Source organism: Ursus americanus, chromosome 25 (genome assembly GCF_024610735.1).
Source record: "Ursus americanus isolate L20-20 chromosome 25, mUrsAme1.1.p, whole genome shotgun sequence".
NCBI lineage: Eukaryota > Metazoa > Chordata > Mammalia > Carnivora > Ursidae > Ursus > Ursus americanus.
In genome coordinates this window covers 6,568,537-6,594,479 of record NC_142151.1, presented here as the reverse complement: position 1 = coordinate 6,594,479, position 25,943 = coordinate 6,568,537, and the positions used below count along the sequence as shown (strand labels likewise).

At 43.4% G+C, this 25,943-nt stretch overlaps 1 protein-coding gene and 1 pseudogene across 4 annotated transcripts in view; one reads left to right on the top strand and one right to left on the bottom strand.

Annotated features, from left to right (window-relative positions):
* Positions 1-711: 711 nt before the first annotated feature.
* Positions 712-1,918, bottom strand: LOC123781695 (large ribosomal subunit protein eL6-like; annotated as a pseudogene).
* A 13,110-nt stretch (positions 1,919-15,028) lies between these two features.
* Positions 15,029-25,943, top strand: part of FGF6 (fibroblast growth factor 6) — a 35,226-nt gene continuing 24,311 nt past the window's right edge. For all 4 annotated transcript variants that reach the window (XM_087855554.1, XM_087855555.1, XM_045781190.2 and 1 more), the window contains exons 1-2: positions 15,029-15,602; positions 16,542-16,645. In XM_087855554.1, coding sequence (XP_087711680.1) covers positions 15,257-15,602; positions 16,542-16,645 — 450 coding nt within the window. In that variant the 5' untranslated portion in view covers positions 15,029-15,256. The remainder of the gene's footprint in view (positions 15,603-16,541; positions 16,646-25,943) is intronic.

Sequence of the window (25,943 nt, the reverse complement as noted above, 5' to 3'; positions counted from 1 at the left end):
CTCTGTAACATTTTTTTGCCAAAAAGTATTCCATCTTAAGGATATATGCATTTTGTTTATGTATTCACCAGTTTGACATACATTTGCTTGGTTCCATTTGGGGGTAACTATGAATGATACTGTTATGAACATTCATGTATAAATCTTTGGATAGACCTATATTTTCATTTCTCTTTAACTTTTTCAGCATTTTTGCTCAAAACTATTTTTTGGAGGCTGCATGATTTTACAGTCCCACCAGTAGTATGTGAGGGATCCAGTTTTTTCATAATCTTATAAACCCTTGTTTTTGTCTCTTTTTTATTACAGAGTTATCCTGGTGGGTGTGAAAGGATATTTCTTTGTACTTTTAATTTGCATTTCCCTAATACTAATGATTTTGAGCATCTTTTCATTAGTTTATTGGCTATTCATATAACTTCTTTGGTAATATGTCTATTAAAATATTTTATCCATTTCTTAGTTAGGTTATCTGCCTTCTTATAATCGAGTTGTAAGAGGTCTTAATCTGTTCTGGGTATAAGTTCTTTATCAGATATATGATTTGCAAATATTTTCCTTAGTCTGGGGCTTCTTTGACTTTCTTAAATGACCGTAAAGTAAAGCACAAACACTTTCAATTTTGATGAAGTCCAATTTATCCATTTTTAAATTTTTTAGTTACTTTTCTTGAAATGGATCAGTTATTTAATTAGGTTCTTTGTAAGAAATTTAGAACACTGACTTGTGAGGGTAAACTCCATTTGCGAGAGAAAACACAGAGCAGAGGTAGCCCTGAAGCTAAGAAAGAGCTTCGATTTTTGGCAGAATTTGAGTCCACAGCTTTCTGATCAAACTTGAGCTGTTCTGTAGTCCCATACTTCTCTTTCTCCAAGTGGAAGATCTCACCTGTACACAGCTTCTTCTTCTTGAGGTAAGCATCCATAAGATGTTTTGGGATTTTAACACAGTTGATATAAGTTCTGGTGGATGTAGCAATGACAAATTTCTGGTGTGTTCTATGCAGAGGAACTCAGTTGAGGGCCAGAAGTCCAGTCACAAGTAGCAAGTTACTGCTCAGTGGCTTCAGGAAAACCACCTTCTTGTCTCTGTGGTACCCAGTGAGAATGATCAAAATGGTGCCAGGAGTGATCCTAGCTGGCAGTTTTCTCACATGCTGACTGAAAGGTTTTGGCTTGGGTTTTTGTTTTTTTTTTTTAAGATTTTATTTATTTCTTTGAGAGAGAGAGAGCACAGAGCAAGAGAGAGAAGCAGACTCCCTGCTGAGCAGAGAGCTCGACATAGGGCTCCTGAGATCATGACCTGAGCTGAAGGGAGACACTTAACTGAATGAGCCACCCAGGCAACCTGACTGAAAGGGTTTTTTTTTTTTTTTTTGCCATGGCTCAACAGCTTTCAAGGCACATCTTCAGTAGGATAATACCGAAGCATTTTGTGAAGTTTAACCACTCGGGTACCACCATTCTTGTCACCATCTGGTTTTGTGACAGTAACAATCACCTTCTCCTTCTTTTTCTTATCAACCACGGATTTAGCTGCTGAATACTTCCTCTTGTACATGGCCTTTCTGGAATATGTAGCTGACCAGGAATATCTACCAATTCCTCTGACTAGGACAGGGCTTTGGCTGTGGTGGGGCTTCCCGTTCTTTGGTGTTTTGGCCTGGAGGTTACCATTCTTAACCTTGCCACAAGCATCAGGCTCCTTTTTTTTTTTTTAAAGATTTATTTATTTATTTGAGAGAGGAGGGAGGAAGCCCTCTGCAGGACTCCATCCCACAACCCAAGATCAAGACCTGAGCCAAAATCAAGAGTCGGTCATTCAACCAACTGGGTCACCCAGGCCCTCCAGCATCACACATTTTGTCTTCAGGTTTTTTCTCTTTAGTATCCAGCTTCTCAGATTTTTCACCTGCCATCTTTCAAGATGGGGAAGAGTGAATTTATCAATTTTTTTAAAGTTAACTTTTGTGTATGATATGAGATAAAGACTTAAATCCATGTTCTTATATATGGACATCCAGTTCTCTTCAGAACCATTTGTTGAAAAGGTAGCTCTTTACCCCCGTTGAACACCTTGGCAGTTTTATCTCAGAGCAACTTACCCTAAACGTGCAAGTTTATTTCTGGACTCTCGATTCTGTTCTATTGATCTATTTCTATCCTTATGCAAAAGATCTATTAAAAACTTACTAGAAAGTTAGTTTTAATAATCAAGATGGTTATTAAAAATCAAGAAGCCCTCCATTTTGTTTTTCTCAAAGAAATGGCTATTTGGGGTTTTTTTCATTTTCATATAAATTTTAGAATTTTATTGCCCAATCTGCAAAAAAAAGCTGAAATTTTTATAGATATTCCATAGAATCTATCCATAAATTTGGGAAGAATTGCCATTTTAATAATATTGAGTCTTGCAATCTATTAATATTTACTTAGATCTTTAATTTCTTTTTGCAGTGTTTTCTTTTTTATTTGAATTCAATGAGCCCACATATAGTACGTCATTAGTTTTCTAATCTTCAGTGTACACGTCTTGAACATCTTTAGGTAGATTTATTCCTCAGTGCTGTATTCTTTTTGGTGCTATTGTAAATGGAATTATTTTCTTAATTTCATTTTTGGGTTGTTTATCGTTGTACATAGAAACAAGATTGGTATATTGGTGTTGTAGTCAATGACCTTATTGAACTCATTTATTAGTTTTGATAGTTTTTGTTGTTAACTTCTTGGGACTTTCTATCTACAATTTAATGTCATCTGCAAATAAAGACCATTTTACCTCTTCCTTTCCAATCTGGTTGCCTTTTACCTTCTCTTGCCTTACTGCACTGGTTAGAACCTCCACTACAATTTTGAATAGATGTGAGAAAAGAAACATGTTTGCCTTGTTCCTTAATTTAGGGTGAAAGCCTTCAGTCTTTACTATTGAATATAAGGTTAGCATAGATTTTTCATAGATGCCCTTTATCAAGTTGAAGATCTTCCAGTTTATCCTTGATTTTCTGAGTTGTTATAGGAAATGGATATTAATTTTTACCATTTTTTCCATGTTGAGATAATTATAATCTTTTTTTAGTTTGCTAACTGGTGAATTACACTGATTGATTTTTTATAATAATTTTTTATTATGTTATGTTAGTCACCATACGGTATATCCTTAGTTTTTGATGCAGTGTTCCATGATTCATTATTTGCATGTAACACCCAGTGCACTGTGCAATATGTGCCCTCCTTAATACCCATCACCAGCCTATCCCAATCCCCCACCCCTCTCCCCTCTGAAGCCCTCAGTTTGTTTCCAGAGTCCACAGTTTCTCATGGTTCATTCCCCCTTCTGTTTACCCCCCCCCTTCATTTTTGAGTGGTAAACCAAAATTGCATTGTTGGGATAAATTCCACACTGTCATAATGAGTTACAATTTATCTATATTTTTGTAATTGATTTGCTAAAATTTCCTTAAGAATGTTTGCATCTATGTTCGTGGAGATATTTATCTACAGTACTTTTTTTCCTATTGTAATGTCTTTATCTGGTTTTGTTAAGTGGTAATGCGAGCCTCATAGAATGAGTTTCTTTTTCATCAATTTTCTGCAAGAATTTGTGGATAATGGATATTGTATCTTCTTTAAATATTTAATAAAATTTACCAGTGAAGCTCTCTGGGTCTGAAGTTTTCTTCTTGGGAAAGTTTTTAACTATAAATTTTAGATTATTTATTTAGGGCTATTCAGGTTATTTATTTGAGGGGTGGGATTATTTATTTCTACTTAAGTGAGCTTAAGCAACCTGGATCTTTCAAAGAACAGATCCATTTTGGTGAAGTTACCAAATTTATTGTCATAAAGTTATTCATAATACTTCTTTATTACTCTTTCAATACCTGTAGAATTTGAAGGGATGTCACTTCTCTCATTCCAGATATTGGTAATTTTCATATTTTCTTTTTTTTTTCCTGATCAGTCTGGCTAGAGGTCATTAATTTTATTGATCTTCTTTAAAAATTCAGCTTTTAGGGGTGCCTGGATGGCTCAGTCAGTTGAGCATCTGACTCTTGATCTTGGTTCATGTCATGATCTCAGGGTCTGGGATCCAGCCCTGCATCAGGCACCACGCTCAGCAGGGAGTCTTCTCCCTCTTCCCCTGCCCCTCCTCCCGTTAGTGCACACACACTCTCTCTCTCTCAAATAAATAAAGAAATAAATAAATAAATAAAATCTTTTTTAAAAGTTCAGCTCTTAGTCGTATTAATTTTTTCCCCTTTTTTATTTTATTGTTCTCTCTAATCTTTATTATTTCCATTATTCTTACTTTGGATTTAATTTACTCTTTTCTTCTAGTTTCTTTTTTTTTAAGATTTTATTTATTCATTCAACAGAGAGAGAGACAGCCAGTGAGAAAGGGAACACAAGCAGGGGGAATGGGAGAGGAAGAAGCAGGCTCCCAGTGGAGGAGCCTGACGTGGGGCTCAATCCCAGAACACCAGGATCATTCCCTGAGCTGAAGGCAGACGCTTAACGACTGAGCCACCCAGGCGCCCCCTCTTCTAGTTTCTTAAAATCAAAGCTGAGGTCATTGACTCGAGATCTTTCTCTTTTTTTCTAATATAGGCATTCAGTGCTATAAATTTTCCTCTCAATACTACTTTAGTGGCAGTCCACAAAGTTTTTAAAGTTGTATTATCATTTTCATTTAGTTCAAAATACTTTTTAATTTCCCTTTAGATTTCTTCTGTTACCTGTGGATTGTTTAGAAGAGGGTTGTTTCATTTTCGAGGATTTGGAGATCTTCCAGATATTTTCTGTTATTGATTTCTAATTCTATTGCTGTCAAATAACATACTTTATATGACTTGAATCCAATCAATATTTGGTTTGGGGCCCATAATATAATCTGTCTTGGTAAATGTACCACGTGCCCTTGAAAATAATGTCTGTTCTGCTATTTTTGAATGGAGACTTTTATAAATGTCAACTAGGTCAAGTTGGTTGATAATGTTGTTCAGGTCTTCTCTTTTGTCCTTACTTATTTTCAGTCTCTTTGTTCTGTGAATTGTTGACAGAAAGTATTGAAATCTCTGACTATAATTGTGGATTTATCTATTGCTCTTTGTAGTTATATCAGTTTTTGCTTCATGTTTTCTGAAATTATCAGATGTATAATTATTTCTGACTGTAATGTCCTCTTAATTGTCTCTTCTTCATTATGAAATGAACTTTTAAAAAATTTCATACTATTCTTTGATATAAACTCATTTTGGCTGATATTAATGCAGACATTTCAGCTCTATTTTACTTTATTTTTAATGTACATTTAATCTGTACATTTATAATGGTTTTATTCTAGGCAGCACACATTGAGTCATATTTTTTTAATCCAATATGATGCTCTTTCCCTGCTAATTTATACATTTAGGCTATTTGCATTAATGTAATTATTGACACAATTGGGTTTTAAATCTAGCGTCTTGCTATTTATTTTTCTTTTTCTTTTACTCTTTTTTCTGTCTTCCTTTGGGTTAGCTGTGTATTGTAGGGAATTCTATCTTAACTCGTTTGTTAGCTTATTAGCTATAACTCTTTGTTATTTTTTTAGTCATTGGTTTAGGGTTTATAGAGTACATATTTCTACACATATTATAAACTCTATACTATATTGTTATTTTAATCCATCAGTTACCTTTAAAGAGATTTAAATGACAAGTTTTAAAATTTTATATATTTATCAACATATTTACCATTTCTTTTTTTTAAGATTTTATTTATTTATTTGAGATAACAAAGGAGAGATCACAAGCAGGGAGAGGGACAGACAGAGAAGCAGGCTCTCCACTGAGCAGGGAGTCTGATGCAGGGCTCAATCCCAGGACCCTGGGATCATGACCTGAGCAGACACATAACCCACTAAGCCACCCAGGTGCCCCAACATATTTACCATTTCTGATGCTCTTCCTTTCTTTAGGTAGGTCCATACTTCCCCATCTGGTATCATTTTTACTCTCCCAAAAGGACTTCCTTTAACATTTCTTGTAGCATGAGTCTGCTAGCGATAAATTCATTCAGCTTAAAAAAAAAAAAGGTATTATGGGGCACCTGGGTGGCTCAGTTGGTTAAACATCCAACTCTTGATTTCAGCTCAGATCATGATCTCAGGGTTGTGAGACAGATTGAGCTCTGCATCAGGGTCCCTGCTCAGCAGAGACTGCTTAAGAGTCTCTCTCCTTCTTCTTCTGCCCCTCCCCTACTCACGTGCAGGCATGCTCTAAGTAAATAAATAAAATCTTTTTTAAAATTTTAACAATATATTGCATGGCCATCAGGGAAATTCAAATCAAAACCACACTGAGAGACCACCTTACGCCAGTTAGAATGGCAAAAATAGACAAGGCAAGAAACAACAATTGTTGGAGAGGATGTGGAGAAAGGGGATCCCTCCTACATTGTTGGTGGGAATGCAAGTTGGTACAGCCACTCTGGAAAACAGTGTGGAGGTCCCTTAAAAAGTTAAAAATTGAGCTACCCTATGATCCAGCCATTGCACTACTGGGTGTTTACCCCAAAGATACAGACGTAGTGAAGAGAAGGGCCATATGCACCCCAATGTTCATAGCAGCAATGTCCACAATAGCTAAATCGTGGAAGGAGCCGAGATGCCCTTCAACAGATGACTGGATTAAGAAGTTGTGGTCCATATATACAATGGAATATTACTCAGCTATCAGAAAGAACGAGTTCTCAACATTTGCTGCAACATGGACGGCACTGGAGGAGATAATGCTAAGTGAAATAAGTCAAACAGAGAAAGACAACTATCATATGATTTCTCTCATCTATGGAACATAAGAGCTAGGAGGATCAGTAGGGGAAGAAAGGGATAAAGAAAGGGGGGGTAATCAGAAGGGGGAATGAAACATGAGAGACTATGGACTATGAGAAAGAAACTGAGGGCCTCAGAGGGGAGGGGGCTGGGGGAATGGGATAGACCGGTGATGGGTAGTAAGGAGGGCACGTATTGCATGGTGCACTGGGTGTTATACGCAACTAATGAATCATCGAGCCTTACATCGGAAACCGGGGATGTACGTATGGTGACTAACATAATATAATAAAAAATCATTAAAAAAAATAGAAAAAAAAATTTTTAACAATATATTGCATGGTGCACTGGGTATTATATGCAAATAATGAATCATGGAACATTACATCAAAAACTAAGGATATACTGTATGGTGACATAACATAATAAAAAATTATTTGAAAAAATAAAAATAAAAAATAAAATAAAAATTTTTTAACAATAAATAAATAAATAAATATTTTGCTGAACATAGGATTCTACATTGATAGAGTTTTCTTTCAGTATTTTAAAGATGTTGGTTCAGGGGCACCTAGGTGGCTCAGTCGTTAAGCATCTGCCTTCAGCTCAGGGCATGATCCAGGCATTCTGGGATCGAGTCCCGCATCAGGCTCCTCTGCTGGGAGCCTGCTTCTTCCTCTCCCACTCCCCCTGCTTGTGTTCCCTCTCTCGCTGGCTGTCTCTCTCTCTGTCAAATAAATAAATAAAATCTTAGAAAATAAAATAAAATAAAGATGTTGGTTCACCATCTTCTCATTTGCAATATTTCCTACAAAAAAAAACTTTGCTGTTATCCCTACCTTTGTTTCTCTGTACGTATTAAGTGGTTTTTCTTTGGTTGCTTTTAAAATTTTGTTTGCTACTGTTTTTCATAATTTGATTATGATTGCCTCAGAGTTTTCTTTATATTTCTTGTGCTCGTGGTTTATTGAGCTTCTTGAATCTGTGACTTTATAGTTTTCCTCAAAGTGGGAAAAATTTCAGCCATTATTTCCTCAAAATTTTTTTTGTCCCCTCCCCTACATCAGAGACTCCAATTACACATATACTAGGTTACTTGAATGATGCTCTGTTCACTTTTTGAATTACTTTTTCTCTCTGTGATCAGTTTGGATAGTATCTATTGTTATGTCTTTGATTTTAAAAGTTGTTTTAGTTGTTTTCTTCTGCAGTGTCTAATCGGTCATTAATCCTATCCAGTCTGTTTTCCGTTTCAAGTACTATGGTTTTCATCTCCAGAAGTTCCATTTGGGTCATTTTTATATCACCTCTGTCTCTACTTACCATGTTTAATCTTTTGTCTAGTTTTTAAGCATATAAAATACAATTATAATAACTATGTTAATGTCCTTGTCTAAAAATGCTAACATTTGGGTCAGTCATGGGTTGGTTTCTACTTTTTAAGTTTTTCTCCTTATTATGACTCTTATTATCCTGCTTCTCTGTATGACCGGTCATGTTTTATTGCATGTCAGACATTTGAAGTTTACCCTGCTGGCGTCTGCATGTTCTTTTATTGCTATGAATATTCTTGAGCTTTTTCCTGGAGTGAATTTAAGTTACTTAAAAATAGATTGATCCTTTTGAGTTTTTCTTTTAGTATTTGTTAGGTAAGACCAGAGCAGCATTTGATCTGAGGATAATTATTCCCCACTATTAAGGGAAGACTCTTGTAAGTACTCAAACTAATGTCCCATGAACTACTATATTTTTCCATCTGTCTGGTGGGAACAAGCACTGTCTCCAGTCCTATGTGAGCTCCAAGTACTATTCTCTCTAATCCTTTTGGGTAGCTCTCTGCCCAGCTTCAGGTAGCTTACACATGTGCTAATCTGTACCCTGCTGATCACTCCAGGGGTTTGCTCCTCTGTATATCTCTGAGTTCTCTTTCATGCAGCTGTCTCTTTTCTGGTACTCTGCCCTGAAAACTCCACCTTCATCTCCCTCAGTCAACTTCATTTCCTCAATTCAAACTATTTACCAGGCTGTACCTACATTTTTTCTCTCTGAGCCATGCTTGAGAATTCTCCTAAGACAGTCAACTGGACAATTTTCTCATTCACCTTGTTAATTTCTCATTTTTCAGAGATCATTGCCCTTTATGTTCTGATAGCTAATGTTTGAAAAACTGTTGTCTGATACATCTTTTCCAGTTTTTTAGTTTTTTTTTCACTTATCCAGATACTTTATTTTTTATAATATTTTTTATTATGTTATATTAGTCACCATACAGTATATCCTTAGTTTTTGATGTAATGTTCCATGATTCATTATTTGCGTATAATCCAGTTTTTTAGTTGTTTTGAACAGGTAACTAAATCCAGTTCCTGTTGTTGCTTCTTAGCTGGAACTAGAAGTCTTGAAATTTTTGAGGAGGGTCCAGAGCCTTAGTCCAGGGCCTAATTATCACTATTACTAAGGTGTGCCTCTTCTGGGGTCTCTGGTGAATGCTGTCTACAGAGAAAATCTAGTTCTCTCCACTCTGGCTGGTCTGGACACAAACAACCCTGTGAGCTCTGGAAATTGTCCACCTCCCAGCATTCTCACGGTGCTTATCCTGTTCTTGTGGAGTTCACCCTATATTTGTATGGCTGGGTATTGAGCAACGGACTTAAGAGCAAACACATCCAGATTTCTGGAGCTCATTCTTTACATACTCCTTCTTCTTTGGTGCTCTACCCTGCAAGTTCTTGCTGCCTCAGTCTCCTTCAAATACTGGTCTCTGCATCCTCATCTCCCTATGACCTCTGGGCTCTGCTTGGGTTCTGCTCTCCTGCTCTGTGGTCTGGAAAGTGTCTCCAGGCAGAAGGAAAAGATGATGCTAGAATCCATCTCATTTCTTCCAGAGATCACAGTCCTGTGTTGCCCATTAACCAATTTCTAAAAACAATTGTTCCATCAGTGTTCTTGCTGTCTGCAGTGAAGGCAACAAATCCAGTGCAAGTTTCCCCATCATGGTGGAAGCAGAAGTCTCTAATGGAACTTTTTTTTTTCCATGACAAAATGAAAATCAGAATATTGAAGGTGTTTTTTTTTTTAAATGAATATATCCCACCCTCACCAAAATTCTGATTACCCCTCCGCAGAAGGCTAGGCCCTTGTCTGAGAACACCTTGTCTAGTGAAATCCATAGATTCAAAGCCTTTAATTCAATAACATCTGTTCAGACATTTTTTCAACTTTATTATGTGGCAGGCACTGTGCTGGGTTCTGAATATACAGAGATCAATAAGACACCATTGCTTGCCTCAAGGATCCCACTCTCAGAGTGATTACCTAGTCAAATTATTATAATATAACCTGGTAAGTGTAGTGACAGAGATATATGCAAAACATTAATGAGGTGAGGATGGGGCAGGCAGTGGAGACGGGGACATCAAGTCCAGCTTAGAGACAGGTGGAAGGTTGTTGGGGATTGCTTCCGGAGGTGACATTTAAACCGGGTCCTTAAAGATGGGAGGAAATTTGCCAGTCAAAGAGAGGACAGTTAGAGCAAAGACAGGGAAGCAGAAGCAGCACAGAGTGTGCCTGAGAACAACAGGCCATGTGGGGTTCCTGAAGCAAAAATCCCCAGAGCTGGAGAGGCCAGCAGAGGTCAGGACACCATGGGCCTGTCGTGCCACACTGGGGAGCCTGCCACTAAGGGCTGAGTCTTTTACATAACTCTGCATGGTGGCTGGCAGGGTGCATGCCCTCCTCAGCACGCAGTAGGTATTATTAGATGATGATCATGAAAGGCAAATCTGAGAAACCGCAAAAGTTTGAGCAGAGCCAAAATCTCTTACGTTCTGAGGCTCCAGAAAGTTATCTGACTCCTCTGCCCCTTTGCAAATTCAGCTGAGATGTGCTGCCGTGGTGGTCAGCCAGCCCTGGTGCTGCCTGCTTGGCAGTTGGCTCGCCCTCTAGGCTTGTCCATATGGTGGGGAATAGTAAGGGAAGAGGGCAGGGAGGGAGTACGGGAGAGAGCAGAGGAGACAGAGAGAGAGAAGAGTGACAGAGCCGGGAGACAGGAAGTCACACAGTCACAGCAAGATGGGGGCTCAGATTGAAGAACAGATCCAAAAGATGATTTCTGGGGTGAGGGCGGGAGGACATGGCCTCCTCCCAGCAGACTCTGCAAATCCTTGAACAACCAGGCCACCCTCCCTCCCCAAGGAGGGGCTGCAGGGAGTGGAGCAGTCTTCCGTGTGAACTTAGGTCAGGATTCTGACACATGTGGACAACCAGTGCGCTGGCCCCAGCAGAAGTCTATTCGCTTGAAGGCCGAGGAGCCTCCATCCTGAAGGAAAAGGGAACTGAATCGGATGAGCTTGTCCCATAAACAAAGACTGAATACGCTACAGGCAGAGAATCTGAAAATAAAATCCAAATGGGGACAAGTAGTACCGGTCAGACATTCCCTTAACAAGTGTAACTATGAGGAAGGGGACTAAGATACGCATTCCTTCTTTGAAACAGAACATAAAGCAGCTTTCAATCCTTGAGGGCTTCGGGTCATGAGCCATGGTGAGAAATGTCATATGCATGGCTGCCGGGGGGAGGCGGAAGGCTGATGGACAGGATGGTCCACACAGATGCCCTGCAGTGATCCCAGGCAGGAGCAGTCACGTACTCACAAACGTGTGTGAGACATGCTCTGGGAACTCCACAAATAACTTGGGGACAATTTACAGTGGGGTGAAGTCCCTCCGCATGAGCTGGTAGAGGCAAAAACTCAGGAAATTTGAATCATGACTGCTAATAGAGACCCACTTACATGGGTGAGACGTGGGAAAGTTGAGCTCCACTAGGAAAGAACAGAGTAAGGATTCCTCCATGGACCAGCTAACGAGACAGCACCTGACTTCTCCCAGCAGAAGCTGAAGACCTCTGTTCTGGTCAAACTTTCTCTCTTGAATCCTCCCACTTGTAGTTGAGCCCTAAGTACCTCTTTTGCTCAGCTCAAGGGCAGGGGTTCTTCTTAATCCCTCCCATCTGCACATGCCCACATCATACCCAACAAATCTGTCAAGGAAATGCAACCCTGAAACACCGGGTGTAGGCACACAGGTGCCTGTCTGAGCAAGAGGGAGGGGGAGGCAAAGGGAGGTGGCCAGGCCCCTGTGCCAAAGGACCTCAAAGAAAGCCTGAGCCAGAAGACATAAAGACACTAAATACAAATAGTTATTTTATTTTCTATCTTACCATTTTCTGTATTTTCCAAATTATCTGTAGAAAAAAGCAAATGTTATTTTTTCAAAACCAATGTGAAAAATACAAATGAACGCAGCTTTTCACAGTTGACCTGAGTTTATGTCCTTTCCTTTACGGTCACGCTAAAGTCCTTGAGCTTTATTATGTAATAAACGAGTCCTAGAAAGCCACCTGCTTGGTATTACAGAAGTGGTTCCACAGTGTACGTGATGTGCCAAATTTTACCGATCTATACTGGGTGATACCCCACTCAGACACAAAGACCCTGTCATGGAAGGAGACAGACATTAACATTGTTTCCCGCTCACCTCCACTAACTCTTGGCTCATTCAGAGAGAGTGATTGACAACCCCAAAGGCTGCTGGGCAACTATTTGAAAGAGGGGTCCACAGAGAGGCCTCCTCCACCTGTTACTCTTTTCTCTATCACTTCACATCCATAGGGGTCCCTAAGCCCCAAGAGAAGGGTCAAGTGCAAATCTGGTAAACCAAGAAGCCCTAGCAGTTGTCAACTTAATTAGCCTTCAGGAGAAATATATGGATATATGAGCACAGTGGCGTTGCTATAGAGACAGGCCCAGGAGGCGCATTTAGAACAGGGCCTCATCACATCACCCGATAAAAATAAGACTCGGGCTTTTTAATAGAATGAATTACTTAAGTTTTATATTTAACAGGGACGATATGAAGGCTATTACTAGTTTTCAGAATATTTTAGGAATCTAGACTGCCTGCTTCAGCATATGTTAACAGTCATCACAGCATATGCTCTGGTGGCCAGGAATTAAGATCTGGAAGCCCGCGTACCTCTCTCCCACCCCTTGAGAGGAGAGAGGGCCCTTCTCACTTTGGGCTTGTCCTCCCCTAATCGGGTGAGGGATTTTCAAAGTGTTTTAGATAAAGGACCGGGAGAGAGCTATATTGTGCTTTGCACAGGGCCGTTTGCATGTATTATCGCTAATCTCTATCATAGTCTTATGGAGTAATGATCTCATTTTGCAGATGAAAATAATGAGGCTCAGAGAGTTTCAAAATTTCTGCAAGGTCACACAGCTCATAAATAGTGGAATCGGGATTCAAATTCAAAAGCCCATTGCCTTATAAGACACCACCTACAATCTCTGTACACAAAAGAATCTGGGATGAGGTGAATCTAAACAGATCTACCGTTTTTACCAATGTTTTGTATGGACCTTGTTATAGTTCAATCTCTCCTCTGAGGCAGTCCCAAAGTGGATGGGTCCCAAGAAGAATCACACAGTGCGGACGATGAGAGCCTCTCTAAGTATCCAAGGCAAGTGCTCATTTCAGACTGACTTTTTACCATCCAGCATGCTTCTGGGATGCCTCTTCCCTATGTCAGTGCAGCAAGCATAATTGATACAATATTCCAAACTGAGCATCATTAAGAGGGCGTCTCTACTGCTCTTGAGTACATGAAAACTTAAATATATGAAATCAAGTGAAGGTCATTTTTTTGTCTTTAGATTATTCATGATTCTCCTACTTTGCAGAGATTTTTTTTGTATGGTTTTCCAACAAAGGCCTACACAGTAGACTCAATCGGTGCCCACAGGTGCCAGTCATTCTTTGTTTTGGGAAACCAGGGTGCTGGTGTTGGTAAGGCTGGACATAAGGTAGTGGAGGTGCCAAGGAGGGACAAGATGGTCCAGAAGCGGGGGGTGGGGGGTGGAGGGGGCTGATGGTGAGGGGATCCTAAACAGAAGTACATGTCTCCCTCCCCATTCATTTTACCGGCGGAGGATAATGGCAGAAGATGTCAGGGCTTCAGGGGATCTGAGAGAACATATTGAAGGCAAAACTGAAATGTATGGCCTTACAAAAATTCTAAGCAAGGCATCAATTCAAATGAATAGGGCAGAAAGTCAGAAAGTAGGTAGAAGTACAGATCAAAGGCTTGACCCAGACCAGAGCAGGAGCCTTGGAAGCAGAGGGATGGGAATGGTGTCTCAGGGGAGTCCCTAAGCAGTGAGACTTGTCCTAGGAGCTTTCCCCAGGCTGCCTGTAACCTCCAGCCTGTGTGGGGAGGTGAATCATTGATGTACTCTTAACATCGAATGAGCTCGATAGACTCTGTGGAGCAGCAGTTACCTAACCTCTACTATAGGCAATCATGTGGGGATGGGAGGGTGGTTAAAAGTGCAGGGTTTGGATTCAGGCCACTTGTTAGGTATGGTAACTCAGGCCAGTCACTTAAGTTTTCTATACCTTACCTTCTTTATCTATAAAATGGGAATACTGTCAGTCAGATGCCAAGGGTGAGCCCAAGTAGGAAAATGTCCAGTGGGCTATGTGAAGGGCCAGCCCAACTTCCACCACATTGGCTGGGTGAATGCCATGGCCAGAAAAGCAAGCAGAAGTCTGATCCTAGCCCTCTCTTCCTCGACAATCCTAAAGCTCCTTGGACCACCTCCCCACCCCCCACCATCAAACTCTGTTCTCTCCTGTTAAAAGGGCTCAGTCTTTCAGTGTCCCCCAAGCTTACCTTGCCATGAGCTACCATGAGCCCTTTCCATGAAACGGTCTCTAGGGTAGCTCAAAGGCCATGGTCATCACCTGCCACCAAGCTTTCCCTATCACTGTCTTTACCCTTTGCCCTCTAAATAAGGAAGCTAGCAGCACTGCCAGGCCAAGAACTTTTGCCCAGTTTGGGTTCTGGGTGGCCTCTTGCCTCCCTCTTCCCCTGGGCCCCCAGCCAAATCCTCCCTCCCTCAGAGATGCTCTCTGCTCACTTCATTCCTGCCTCATAGCTGGAATGACAGTGGCTCCCAGAATCCCTGGGGCGTGGGGAGGGTGATGGGGGTCTGGGGAGGCAGCCAGGCCCAGGAGCAGGTTAATGTTACAGCCCTGGATAAGTGAGCTGGGCCAGTTGACGTCAGGGTGATGATGGGTGGAGGGGAGGGCCAGGCTGCTGAACTATAAAGATAGGTCAAATCAAATATAATCAACTCGGGACGGAGCAAGCCGGCAAGCTAGACACCGTCCCCAAGCCATGGTCCCTACCAGCGGCGGCTCAGCCTGGGTCCCTCTGCTCCCAACCCGAGTGCCCAAAGCAGGCTTTGGTTTCATGTCAGCAGCCTTCATCTGCCTTCCAAAAATAAGCCCCTGCCGCCATGCTGAGGGGAGAAAAACAAGAAGGGCGGTATTTTTAGGGCCATTAATTCTGACCACGTGCCTGAGAGGCAAGGTGGATGGCCCTGGGACAGAGGCTGTTCATCACTATGTCCCCGGGAGCAGGACGTCTTCAGGGCACGCTGCAGGCTCTCGTCTTCCTAGGCGTCCTAGTGGGCATGGTGGTGCCCTCGCCTGCAGGCACCCGGGCCAACAGCACGCTGCTGGACTCCAGGGGCTGGGGCACCCTGCTATCAAGGTCTCGAGCCGGACTAGCTGGAGAGATTGCTGGGGTGAATTGGGAGAGTGGCTATTTGGTGGGGATCAAGCGGCAGAGGAGGCTCTACTGCAACGTGGGCATCGGCTTTCACCTCCAGGTGCCCCCCGACGGCCGGATCAGCGGGACCCACGAGGAGAACCCCTACAGTGAGTGCCAGCTGCAGCCAGTTGGGAAGCTGGGGGCTTGGGCTCAAGCAGGGCTAAAAGACAGTGGGGACTTGCTCAGGTGCATGGGGTCCTATTATAAGGAGAGAGGAGTGTTATTCCCAAGCATAGCCACCTCCCCCAGACTCCCTTGGACTGTACTGATTTGCAGGCTTAATATGCTGAGGTCCAAGCATTCTGGTGTCCTTTGCCATCACCCCACAGAGCCCCGGTGGCACTAATTACTTCAGCATTACAGGCATATCCGTGGCCGTATAATACCACTAGAACCATCAGCTTGGAAGCCGTAAGGCAAGGGTGGTGAGAGTAAGTGAAGGTACTGGGACCAGATAAGACCCAAGCTGATTTTTACATAGCTTCCCTCTTTGAGAAGGAAAGGCAATTTGCAAAATTTCCTGCTGAACCACATCATTTTTATTCCAACCTGCCCTCTCTGTCCCCAGGCTCCTTGTCCTACAAGCTGATGGGTTGCTGCATAGATAGACTCCCCGTCCAAGGAGGGACAGGGGTTGCAGGATTCAGGCAAGCCATCAGCCACTGTGTGGCTGCAGTGTTTGCAAGTTCAGATGGGTTAAGATTTGTTGAAACATGTGGAGTATCTACTTTATTAAAAAACTAGTCAGCATTCATTTTTCTACCCCAGGCAAGAACCTCATGTGATTAAGTCAGTGAAAGCTAATCTGTTGTAGACATGCTGTAAGCCTTGGCTCTGATGTCAGAAACCCCTTGTGGAACTGGATCTTTGACAGTATAGTGGCAGGACTTGCCGAGTCCAAAGTGAGATCAGGGATAGAGGTGATAAGGGTCTGGCTTTCTAGGAACAGGGCACGGGCTTAGATGTCCTTGTGGCATCACCTCTAGACCGACGTCCCACTCTGCTCTGCACAAACCTTGGGTAATGTGACCCCCTTTCTTTGTCAGGCCTGCTGGAGATTTCCACAGTGGAGCGGGGTGTGGTGAGTCTCTTTGGAGTGAAAAGTGCCCTCTTCGTTGCCATGAACAGTAAAGGGAGATTATATGCAACGGTGAGTCCATTGGGCTGGGGGTGGGAGGGCTCCAGGTTGTGGAGTTGCCGCTTACACGGTTGAAGAAAATACTATAAAAGCTTGAGTAGAGAAGTGCATATCTGTCTAGAACAAGAAGGAAGGGCCCGGGACAGTAACAGGCCTGAAGCTCACGCTTCACTCGCTTCACAGTTAATTCGCTTCTGCTCAGGACCATGTTTTTCCTGACCCTTCCGTCCTTTGCAATTAAATCGGATCATAGCTCAGGAGGCTACTGGTTCTGAAGGAGACCTGCACCCTGGCATAAAGCCGTCACCCAGGCTTATGGTCGGGTGTGATCCCATGAACTGGAGAGGCCCAGAGCATCAAACCTGCCTTTCAGCTTGGGGTGCTGTTCCCCGAGCCCCTGCCCTCACCCTGAGAGGTACCCCTGCCTAGAGTGCAGCACACCTTCAGCAGGGTGTTGAAAGTTTACTTTAAGGTTTTAAGTCCTCTGACCCCTGATCCCATAGGCTGGAGAAGCACCCTCCTATTCTACCCTCTTGGCTGACACCCCACCTCTAGCCCCCTCCCCCTCTCAGATCACCCCTGGGTGGGCGAATGCGAGCCCTTTGGTGAACTAGCTAACTTCTAAGCATATTTACCAAAATCTCTGCTCTCTTTGACCCTCTCCATATTGGGGCTCTCCTATGATTCAGCTTATTCCAAAATACGGGCTGGGAAAACATCGCCATGAAGTTGAAGAAACTGGGCGTTCTTTTGACAGAAATAAGAAGGCTAAAAAGGTAGACCTCTGAGCAATTTTCAAGGAATACCAGAGTTATTTATGGGAAGGGCGTGGAGTGCTGTTCTACCTCTCCTTGGAGACAGACCGAGCATCAAGAAGTGAGCAGAGAGATCTGGGATTGGTGCCGGGTTCTGGGGAGGCTATCCCTACAGAGGAGGTCTGCTACCTACCCAGAGAGGGTGCTCAGGTGGCCTCTTCCCCGTAATCTTTAGTGCCGACACTGAGCCTGGGTTGGTTTGCATGGAGACAAGGCACGGATTAAAAGTGCGTGTCTGAAGTAAGAGGAATAGCTGGAGGGTAGGTGGTGCCAGGAACCAGAACTCGGGCCCCAGTCTGTACACCAAGCGCACTTCTGCTGCAGGTGTTACGCGCATTACCTGCAGAGCCTGGAGGCAGGTCCACACACAGCCCTGACTGGACAAGAGAACTTGGAAACCCCGCGTCCCATCTGTAAAGGGAGGATGAAGATCGCACGCACCTCCCGGGGGTGCTGGGGGATAACGGTTGGAACGCACTCCTCAGGGTGCCCGACAAACAGTAGGTGCTCAATACAGGGTGGCTATTATATTATCTAAGGTGGGCGAGGCACCCTGTTGTGAAGCTCTGCACCCCTCTTTCCTAGAAGTGAAGCATGTAGGAGGACCTTCTGCACCTGCGGCATCCCGGTAACTTGTTCCAAGTACAGACTTCAGGGACCCCATCAGGGATGCTCAGTTCAGCAGGGCTGGGATGGCGGCCTGCAGATCAGTTTGTTTGCTGTTTTTGAAGCTTCTCTGGGGTTTCTGAGGCACAGGCAGGCTTGGGGACTACCAGGCTACATGGCCTTTGGAGGGTTGGGCAGTTGAAACCCAGCATGAGGTTTGGAATTCCAAGACATCCTTTTTCTCAGACACCAGTCTGTGCAAAGGTGGTGGAGAACAGGGGAGGCCACCTGGGACCAACATAGGTTTGGGTGTAGCAGGGCCCCTTCCTTTGGAGTGAGTCATTCCAAAAAGTCCCTTCTTGCCAGCCTGCACAGTGCAGTTCCTGGGATCCCACTGATTGGAGAGCCAGGAATGGGGGTTGTTGGCTGTGGCACTGTCTGCAAGGGACCACTAGGCAGGTAGATCTTTGGGAAGGAAGCCCAGACGACAGAAACCCTTACATAGTATTTCTTTCTTCTTACCCGGAAAGATGTTCAACTCTGAGGCAGGGAAAGAGTATAAATACAGGAACATTTGTCCACTTGCCACTTGAAATATGTGGCCCTGGTAAGAGAACCTAAATGAGATTCCAAACTCAGAGCTTTAATCACAATCAGAGAAAGCACTGCAGGGGGGGGTAGCGGGGGGCTCAGTTTAGTGTCTAAATCTTGATCTCAGCTCAGGTCTTGATCTCAGGGCTGTGAGTTTAAGCCCTGCATTGAAAAAAAAAATTAGAAAAGAAAAGAAAGAAAGAAAACATTTAGAAAGCACTGCAAAGGGGTAAAGCATTGAGTAGGGAAAGGGAAGGAGCCCCCCTTGAAGTGTGGGCTGACTCCTGCTGTAGGAGACATCCGTGCCCCGCCCCCAGGGCCCATGACTTCAAAGAGGGTCAAGTAGGTCCATAAGCTGGAGGAGTCACTCAATGAACACATCCAGGGAAAGGGGGAGCTGTCCTGAGGAAAGACATTGTGCACACTGCGCCCTCCCCCTCCCATTCCCCTGGAGCATTACGTCCAGGAGCGCCTTGTCTGAGGTGGGAGCTTGTGCTCCCTGGAGCCCAGGGCCTGGGGACAGAGAGCAGGGCTGGACGAGGGTGTCTGGCTGAAGTGTGCCCCAAGCTTGGGCAACTGAAGCTTTGTGTGGCTGTCCACCAGATGCTGCTGAACCACCTCTAGCCCCTTGACCCCCTCCTGCTGCCCCTTGGGGGCCTGTTATCACAGTCTAAAAAAACAATTGCCAACTGATCTCCGGAGCCAGGAAGACTCCCGCTGGGTGATGATTTCATTCACACTATTTCCCTTAAGCCCCTAGAGCTGCCTCATCTCCCTGGGCTCAGCTGCTATGGCCTGCAGCTAAATGAGATTTCTCATGGGGGGGAGGGGACCCATGCTGGGGTTGGGGACAGGGGACAGCTCATGGGCAGAGAATAAGAGCCCAGAAAAGCCACCCAGGAGAAGTAGCCTCCTACATGTCTCACCTCTAGGAAAGAGGGGCGCAGAGCCTCATGGCAGGGTGCCTCTGCTACCCCATATTGAGCACCTACTGTTTGTCAGGCATCTTGCGGAGTGCTTTCCAAGCATTATCCCCCAGCACCCCCGGGAGGTGCGTGTGATCTGTATCCTCCTTTTACAGATGGGACACAGGGTCTTTAAGTTCACACAGTCACAGCTGTGTGCAGACCTGCCTCTGGGCTCTGCAGGTAATGCCCAGAAAGCCCACGGCGGAAGCGCATGGACTGTGGGACTGGGACCCGAGTTCTAGCTCCTGCCGCACCTACCCTCCACTGCTCTTTCATGTGGGGCAAGGTCACTGACCTTCTCTGGGCCTGGACCTCTGCTCTCTGGGTGTAGCCAGAGGCAGAAATCAGTGAATTCCAATCCCCTTCATCCTTTTAACAGTAAAATTGAAAAAAAAAATCAAGGATCTCCAACTGACGATGTTCTATGAGAATCCTTTGGCCAAGAAAAATGTATGCTGACAACAAGCTAGTAGGAATTTGGTTATGCTTTGCAGCGATTTTAGTTTTACTAATTACAACTGTGTCTACATCCTTTTCATCAATAGTAGTATGACAGCATGCAAAACACAGTATTTGTTTCATCCATCAAGGCCTTTGATTGTTCCTTCCGGCATTACTTTGGGAGAAGGGAGGACCAAGCCATGCCCTAGCTCAGCAGCAAAGCTCAGAGAACAGATTCCTGAGGGGACTTGTCAGCTCCAAGGGGAAGGACTGGGGGTGGGACCTGAGAGCCGTGCCTGCTACAAAGAGCTCCACAGGAATGAGAAGAATGATATGCCTGCTGAAAACCTTTGCAAACACTTCTAAATCGACAACGCAGTTGTGTGTTAGGAAAGGGAGTTGCCATAGACAGACCTCCTCAGAGCTGAGAGACGTTATTTCTCCATTTCAGCTAAGGACAGAAGAAGAAGCAGTCCAGGGCTGCAGAAGGAAGGGTCTTAAGAAAAAGAGCCTTTTTTTTTTTCTTTTCGTGACTCCCCACCTCCTTAAATACCCACCCTTCCCGTGCATATTCACAACCAGGAGTAAATAGGGGCAGGTGGCCAAGGGCAGCCCTGGGAGGAAGAATTTTAAAGACAAGCATCCACCCCCAGCAGTCTGGGTGACTTAGCTCTGCCTGAAGACAAGAGGATGGATGTCTCATCCACCTGCCCCACTAAAACGGGCATTTCCGCCAGAGGTGACATGCTGAAACAGCCCTCTGCAAAATGCCCTTCTCCATGGTAAGAGCTGATCGCTTTGGAGTTTGGTTCCACATAAGTCTGATTAGACCTACATGGAATTTAAGACGTTGTCACGCTGGGGCCTGAGGCCCAACAGGCCCAGGAAATGTGATCTGGTGGAATTATTTTCATTTGTTCAAGTAATAATATATGGTAGCTGCTTTTATTAACACGGCGTTCACTTGGCACAAGTACTTTTCTCACCAGAGCCAAGCAGCCAGCCCTCCCAGGCCATGAGAACCGGGCTCGGGATGTGGGAGACATGGATTAAGGGGCTGGGTCTGGACACCACGTTGGGCATCAGTCTGGACAGTGGGAAAATCCCATTGGCCTGAAGCATCGGCTGCTTCAAAGAGTTCAGGGAAATGGTTTTGGCCTCCTGCCACCTGAACCCCAAGGACGGGGCAGAGGGGTACAGAAAGGGACAGGCAAGAGAGATAGAGGGCTCTGAAAGCAAACTTCATTCACTTGTCTTGTTTCACTTTAAATCTGTACACAGTTCTGGAGGAAGCCTGGGCATCTGAGCAAGGCTAGAGAAAAAAGAACCAAATGGAAAGAAAAGAAAGTAGGAAAACATTTTTTTAAAGGAGAGGGAATTTGAATATACAAAATAGGATGACGACGGAGAGCAAAGCACAGTGCGTACAACCACAGTCGTGCACATTTAAACAACGTTTCAGGAGCCCAGGTTGCTAGGAAAGGCTGGATTCTTAAACTGGATACATTCTAGAATGGAGGATATGGGCAATGCCCTCAGAGTTTCTTGCCTGATTGCCTGAATCACTCAGTTCATCTCCCTTCCCTTCCCTCTCCGCCCCCCTCCCTCATGCTGGCCCCACAGTTTGATTTCCTCTCTTGAGTTTGCAAACCACACTCGAAACATCTCCTGTAAGCACCTTCCAGATCAGAAATGAATCCTCCTGGAAACTGACGGGCAGGTTACTCTTCAGGGATGTATAAATTAGAACAGAGAGGAAAGCAGTGGGTGGCAGGGGCTGGACAGGACAAGGGGGGACCACCAGTTTCTGATACAAATGTTTCCTTACTCCATTTCCTAGCCCATGTTGTATCCTGAATTCCTTCCCTGCTTTAAATAATCTACTTACATGACTAGGTAATACATGAACATGGTATGAGGGGAGGGGGGTGGAAAAAGGTGCAAAAGAATATGCCATGGAAATTTAGTCCCCTTCTCACCATCATCTTGAAACAACTAGTATCCACCACCCCAGAGAAAGACACTGTACCATCCTTGTGCGTCCCTCCAGGAAGAACCTGTGTCCCTGTGAGTGTGCCCTCACTGTTATCTTATAAAGTCACACAAATAAGAGCCTCTTCACTTAACAATATGTCTTTTTTTTAATAATATTTTTTATTATATTATGTTAGTCACCATACAGTACATCCCTAGTTTTTGATGTAAAGTTCCATGATTCATTACTTGCGTGTAACACCCAGTGCACCATGCAATACGTGCCCTCCTTAATACCCATCACCAGCCTATCCCATTCCTCCACCCCCCTCCCCTCTGAAGCCCTCAGTTTGTTTCCCAGAGTCCATAGGCTCTCATGGTTCATGCCCCTTCTGTTGTGGATGTCCCTTAAAAAGTTAAAAATTGAGCTACCATATGATCCAGCAATTGCACTACTGGGTATTTACCCCAAAGATACAGACGTAGTGGAGAGAAGGGCCATATGCTCCCCAATGTTCATAGCAGCATTGTCCACAATATCTAAATCGTGGTAGGAGCCGAGATGCCCTTCAACAGATGATTGGATTAAGAAGATGTGGTCCATATATACAATGGAATATTACTCAGCCATCAAAAAGAACGATTTCTCAACATTTGCTGCAACATGGACAGGACTGGAGGAGATAATGCTAAGTGAAATAAGTCAAGCAGAGAAAGATAATTATCATATGGTTTCACTCATTTATGGAACATAAGAAGTAGGGGGGGTTAACAATATGTCTTTGAGACCATTTCAAGTCTGTGCGCATGGAAGTTCTGTATTTTTTCATGGCTTATAGTATTCAATTGTGTGAATCTGCCAGGAACTGAATTAACTGCATCCTTCCTAATAGACACGTGGCTGGTTTTGGTCTTTTACTATTATAGGTAATGTTGCAGTGAGTAACTCTTGTACATGTGTGGGAGTGTGCCAGTAAGATAAATTCCTAGAAGTGGGATAACTGGTCCTTTTTATTCTAGTAGATATTGTCAAATTGCTCTGTATAGAGGTTATAACAATATACACACCCACAGACGTTAAATGAGAATTCCTAGTCTTCATGCCCTCACCAATGAAAGAATATTATCAAGGGGTGCCTGGGCAGCTCAGTTGGTTAAGCACTGGGGCTCTTGATTTCAGCTTGGGTCATGGTCTCGGGGTAGTGAGATGGAGCGCCAAGTTAGGCTTCAAGCTGAGCGTGGAGTCTGCTTGATACTCTCTCTCCCTCTCCCTCTGTCCCTCCCCTCCCTGCTCACACGGTCTCTCTCTCTCTCTCTCAAAAAAAAAACAAAACAAACAAACACCTGACTTCTTTTATATATATATATATATATATATATATATATATATATATATATATATATATATATAAAATCAAACATCTGACTTCTTTTAATCAAACAATTAAAAATGTTATCTCACCATTATGACCTAGATTTCTCTTATTAGGTGTATTTCTCATGTTCAGATGTTAATTGTATTTCCTTTTCTGTGAATGGTGTGTTCATAAACACTGTCCATTTTGCAGTTAAGGGTTCTGAATATAGTAACAAAATGTACTCTCTGACACATAGACATTGCAACTATTTATTATTTTATTTTTTTATTATTATTATTATTTTATTTTTTAAGTAGGTTCCACACCCAGCGTGGAGCCCAGCATGGGGTTGAACTCATGACCCTGAGATCAAGACCTGAGCTAGAGCTGGACCTCAACTGACTGAGCCACCCAGGTGCCCCAACATTGCAACTATTTTTTAACTGAGCTTGCTATTTACATTTTTGTTTTAAGGCAATTTTTTTCCAGGCAGAAGTCAAATTTATTGGTTTTGCTTTTTTTATGGCATCTAGTTTTTTGTGTCCCGCTCAAAAAGATCTTCCCAACTCAAGATTATTTAAACAATTTTTGTTTCTGGACTTTCAAGCCTCGCTTTTTCACATTTAAATCTTTGCTACTTGCAGAATTTATTGTAATGTAAGGAATGAAATAAGAAATCAAACTTTATTACTATTATTATTTACCATTATTATTGGATATTATCCAGTTGTTCCAACACCGGATTTTCTCTAGTGATTTGAAATCTTACTTTTATTTTATATCAATTTCAGATCCATTTTTATTTTATTTTATTTTTTAAAAAATTTTTTATTATGTTAGTCACCATACAGTATATCCTTAGTTTTTGATGTAGTGTTCCATGATTCATTGTTTGCGTATAACACCCATTTTTATTTTATATTGACATATATTTGGATCTACTTCTGAACTCTGTATTTTGTTCATCGATCTGCACCAGACCTTCTTTCTTTCTTTTTTTTTTTTGTTTTTTTTTTTTTAGAGAGAGAGAGAACACATGGTGTACATGTGCACACAGGCCAGGGTGGGGGGGAAGGTGGCAGAGGGAGAAAGAGAGAGAGAGAATCCCAAGCGGGCTCCATGCTCAGCGCAGAGCCCCACATAGGGCTCGATCCCAGGACCCTGAGATCATGACCTGAGTCGAACAGTCCAACACTTAACCAACTGAGCCACCCAGGCACCCCTGCACCAGACTTTTAATCAGCGTAGTTTTATTTCCCAATTAAATTTACAGTCAGTCCTGAGTGTATTTTCTCCTAGTGTTGTTGCTCCAGAGCTTAGCTCATCAACAATCTTAGTTTCCATGGCTGACTCTACACCCCATGCGCAGGTAAAGAAACCACGGTCAGGAGAGGCCCCAGAGAGTAGTGCCAGAGCGTCAGCCTCTGTGTATCCTAGTTCTGTGCCCTTCTCATACAAGCTCATGGTCTCCGAGTCACTCGGTCAATAACTGCAGAGCTTAAAAGTGAAAATGTCCAATAACCCATAGCAGGTTTTGCAGGAATGGCAATCCAGAGTAAGACAAAGTCTTTCAGGGCTTTTAATGTAAAGTAGTTCATGATAGAGAAGAATTATAGTAAAAATAGTATTTTTTACTTTACTGTGTGACAGGCGTTATACCAACGACTTTCTGTATGTTATTTCAATTCATGCTCACTCCAATACTATGACATAATTATTCTTACTGCCCCCCACTTCACAGATGAGAGAACGGAGGTTAAATCAAATGAGGGAAGGTTAAATCACTTGCCCAAGTTCGCATAGCTAAGTAAGAGGTGAATCATCATTGGTGTAATCTCAAAGCTAGTGCATACATATGCTCTGTACCCACTTTGATTAGTTTATGCACCCTACCTTTGGGAGAGTCCTTCCACAAAGACTTAACATTGATAACAAGAGTAACTTGTGAAAAGGCAAGCTCCCTAGTGTGGTACTAGGAAGCCAGCTGGTGTGGCTGACTAAAGATTTCACATTCGTCTCAGGTAAATTAACACTTGCGAAAGTGCTTTATAAACAATAAATGGGGGTGGGGGGGCAGCGTGGGGAAAGGAGGAAGGGACAAAGGGCAGGGGGAGAGTGGGCTGTTCCCTCCTTACACTTGCACTGCCCCTTTGCTCACTCTCATGCTGCATTGAAGGAGCCGGTCATGGAGTAGGGGGAATAGGGGGGAGGGGAGGATCCATCTCTCTCCCTGTTACCCCTGTTAAATCATCATCCATTCAGCATCACGTACCTGACAAGACACAATCCTTGTCTCGGGCAACTTGGAGTCTATTGGGAAAGAAGAAGCTGTCCCTGGGGATCACACACTCTTGTGCATGCTGTCTGAGAGGTGCACCCAAAGAACGTTGGGAGTCTGGGAGCCTAGTGAACAAGCTCATGACCCTCCGTTCATAACAGGAAGAGGCTCTGGTCCATCCCCCGCCTCCGGCCAGCCCGGGGTGCTCATAGTATGATTCCTTCAGAGAAGGTCAGACGACACCTCTGGCACAGCCCGCCAGCCATTGAGTGGGCTTTT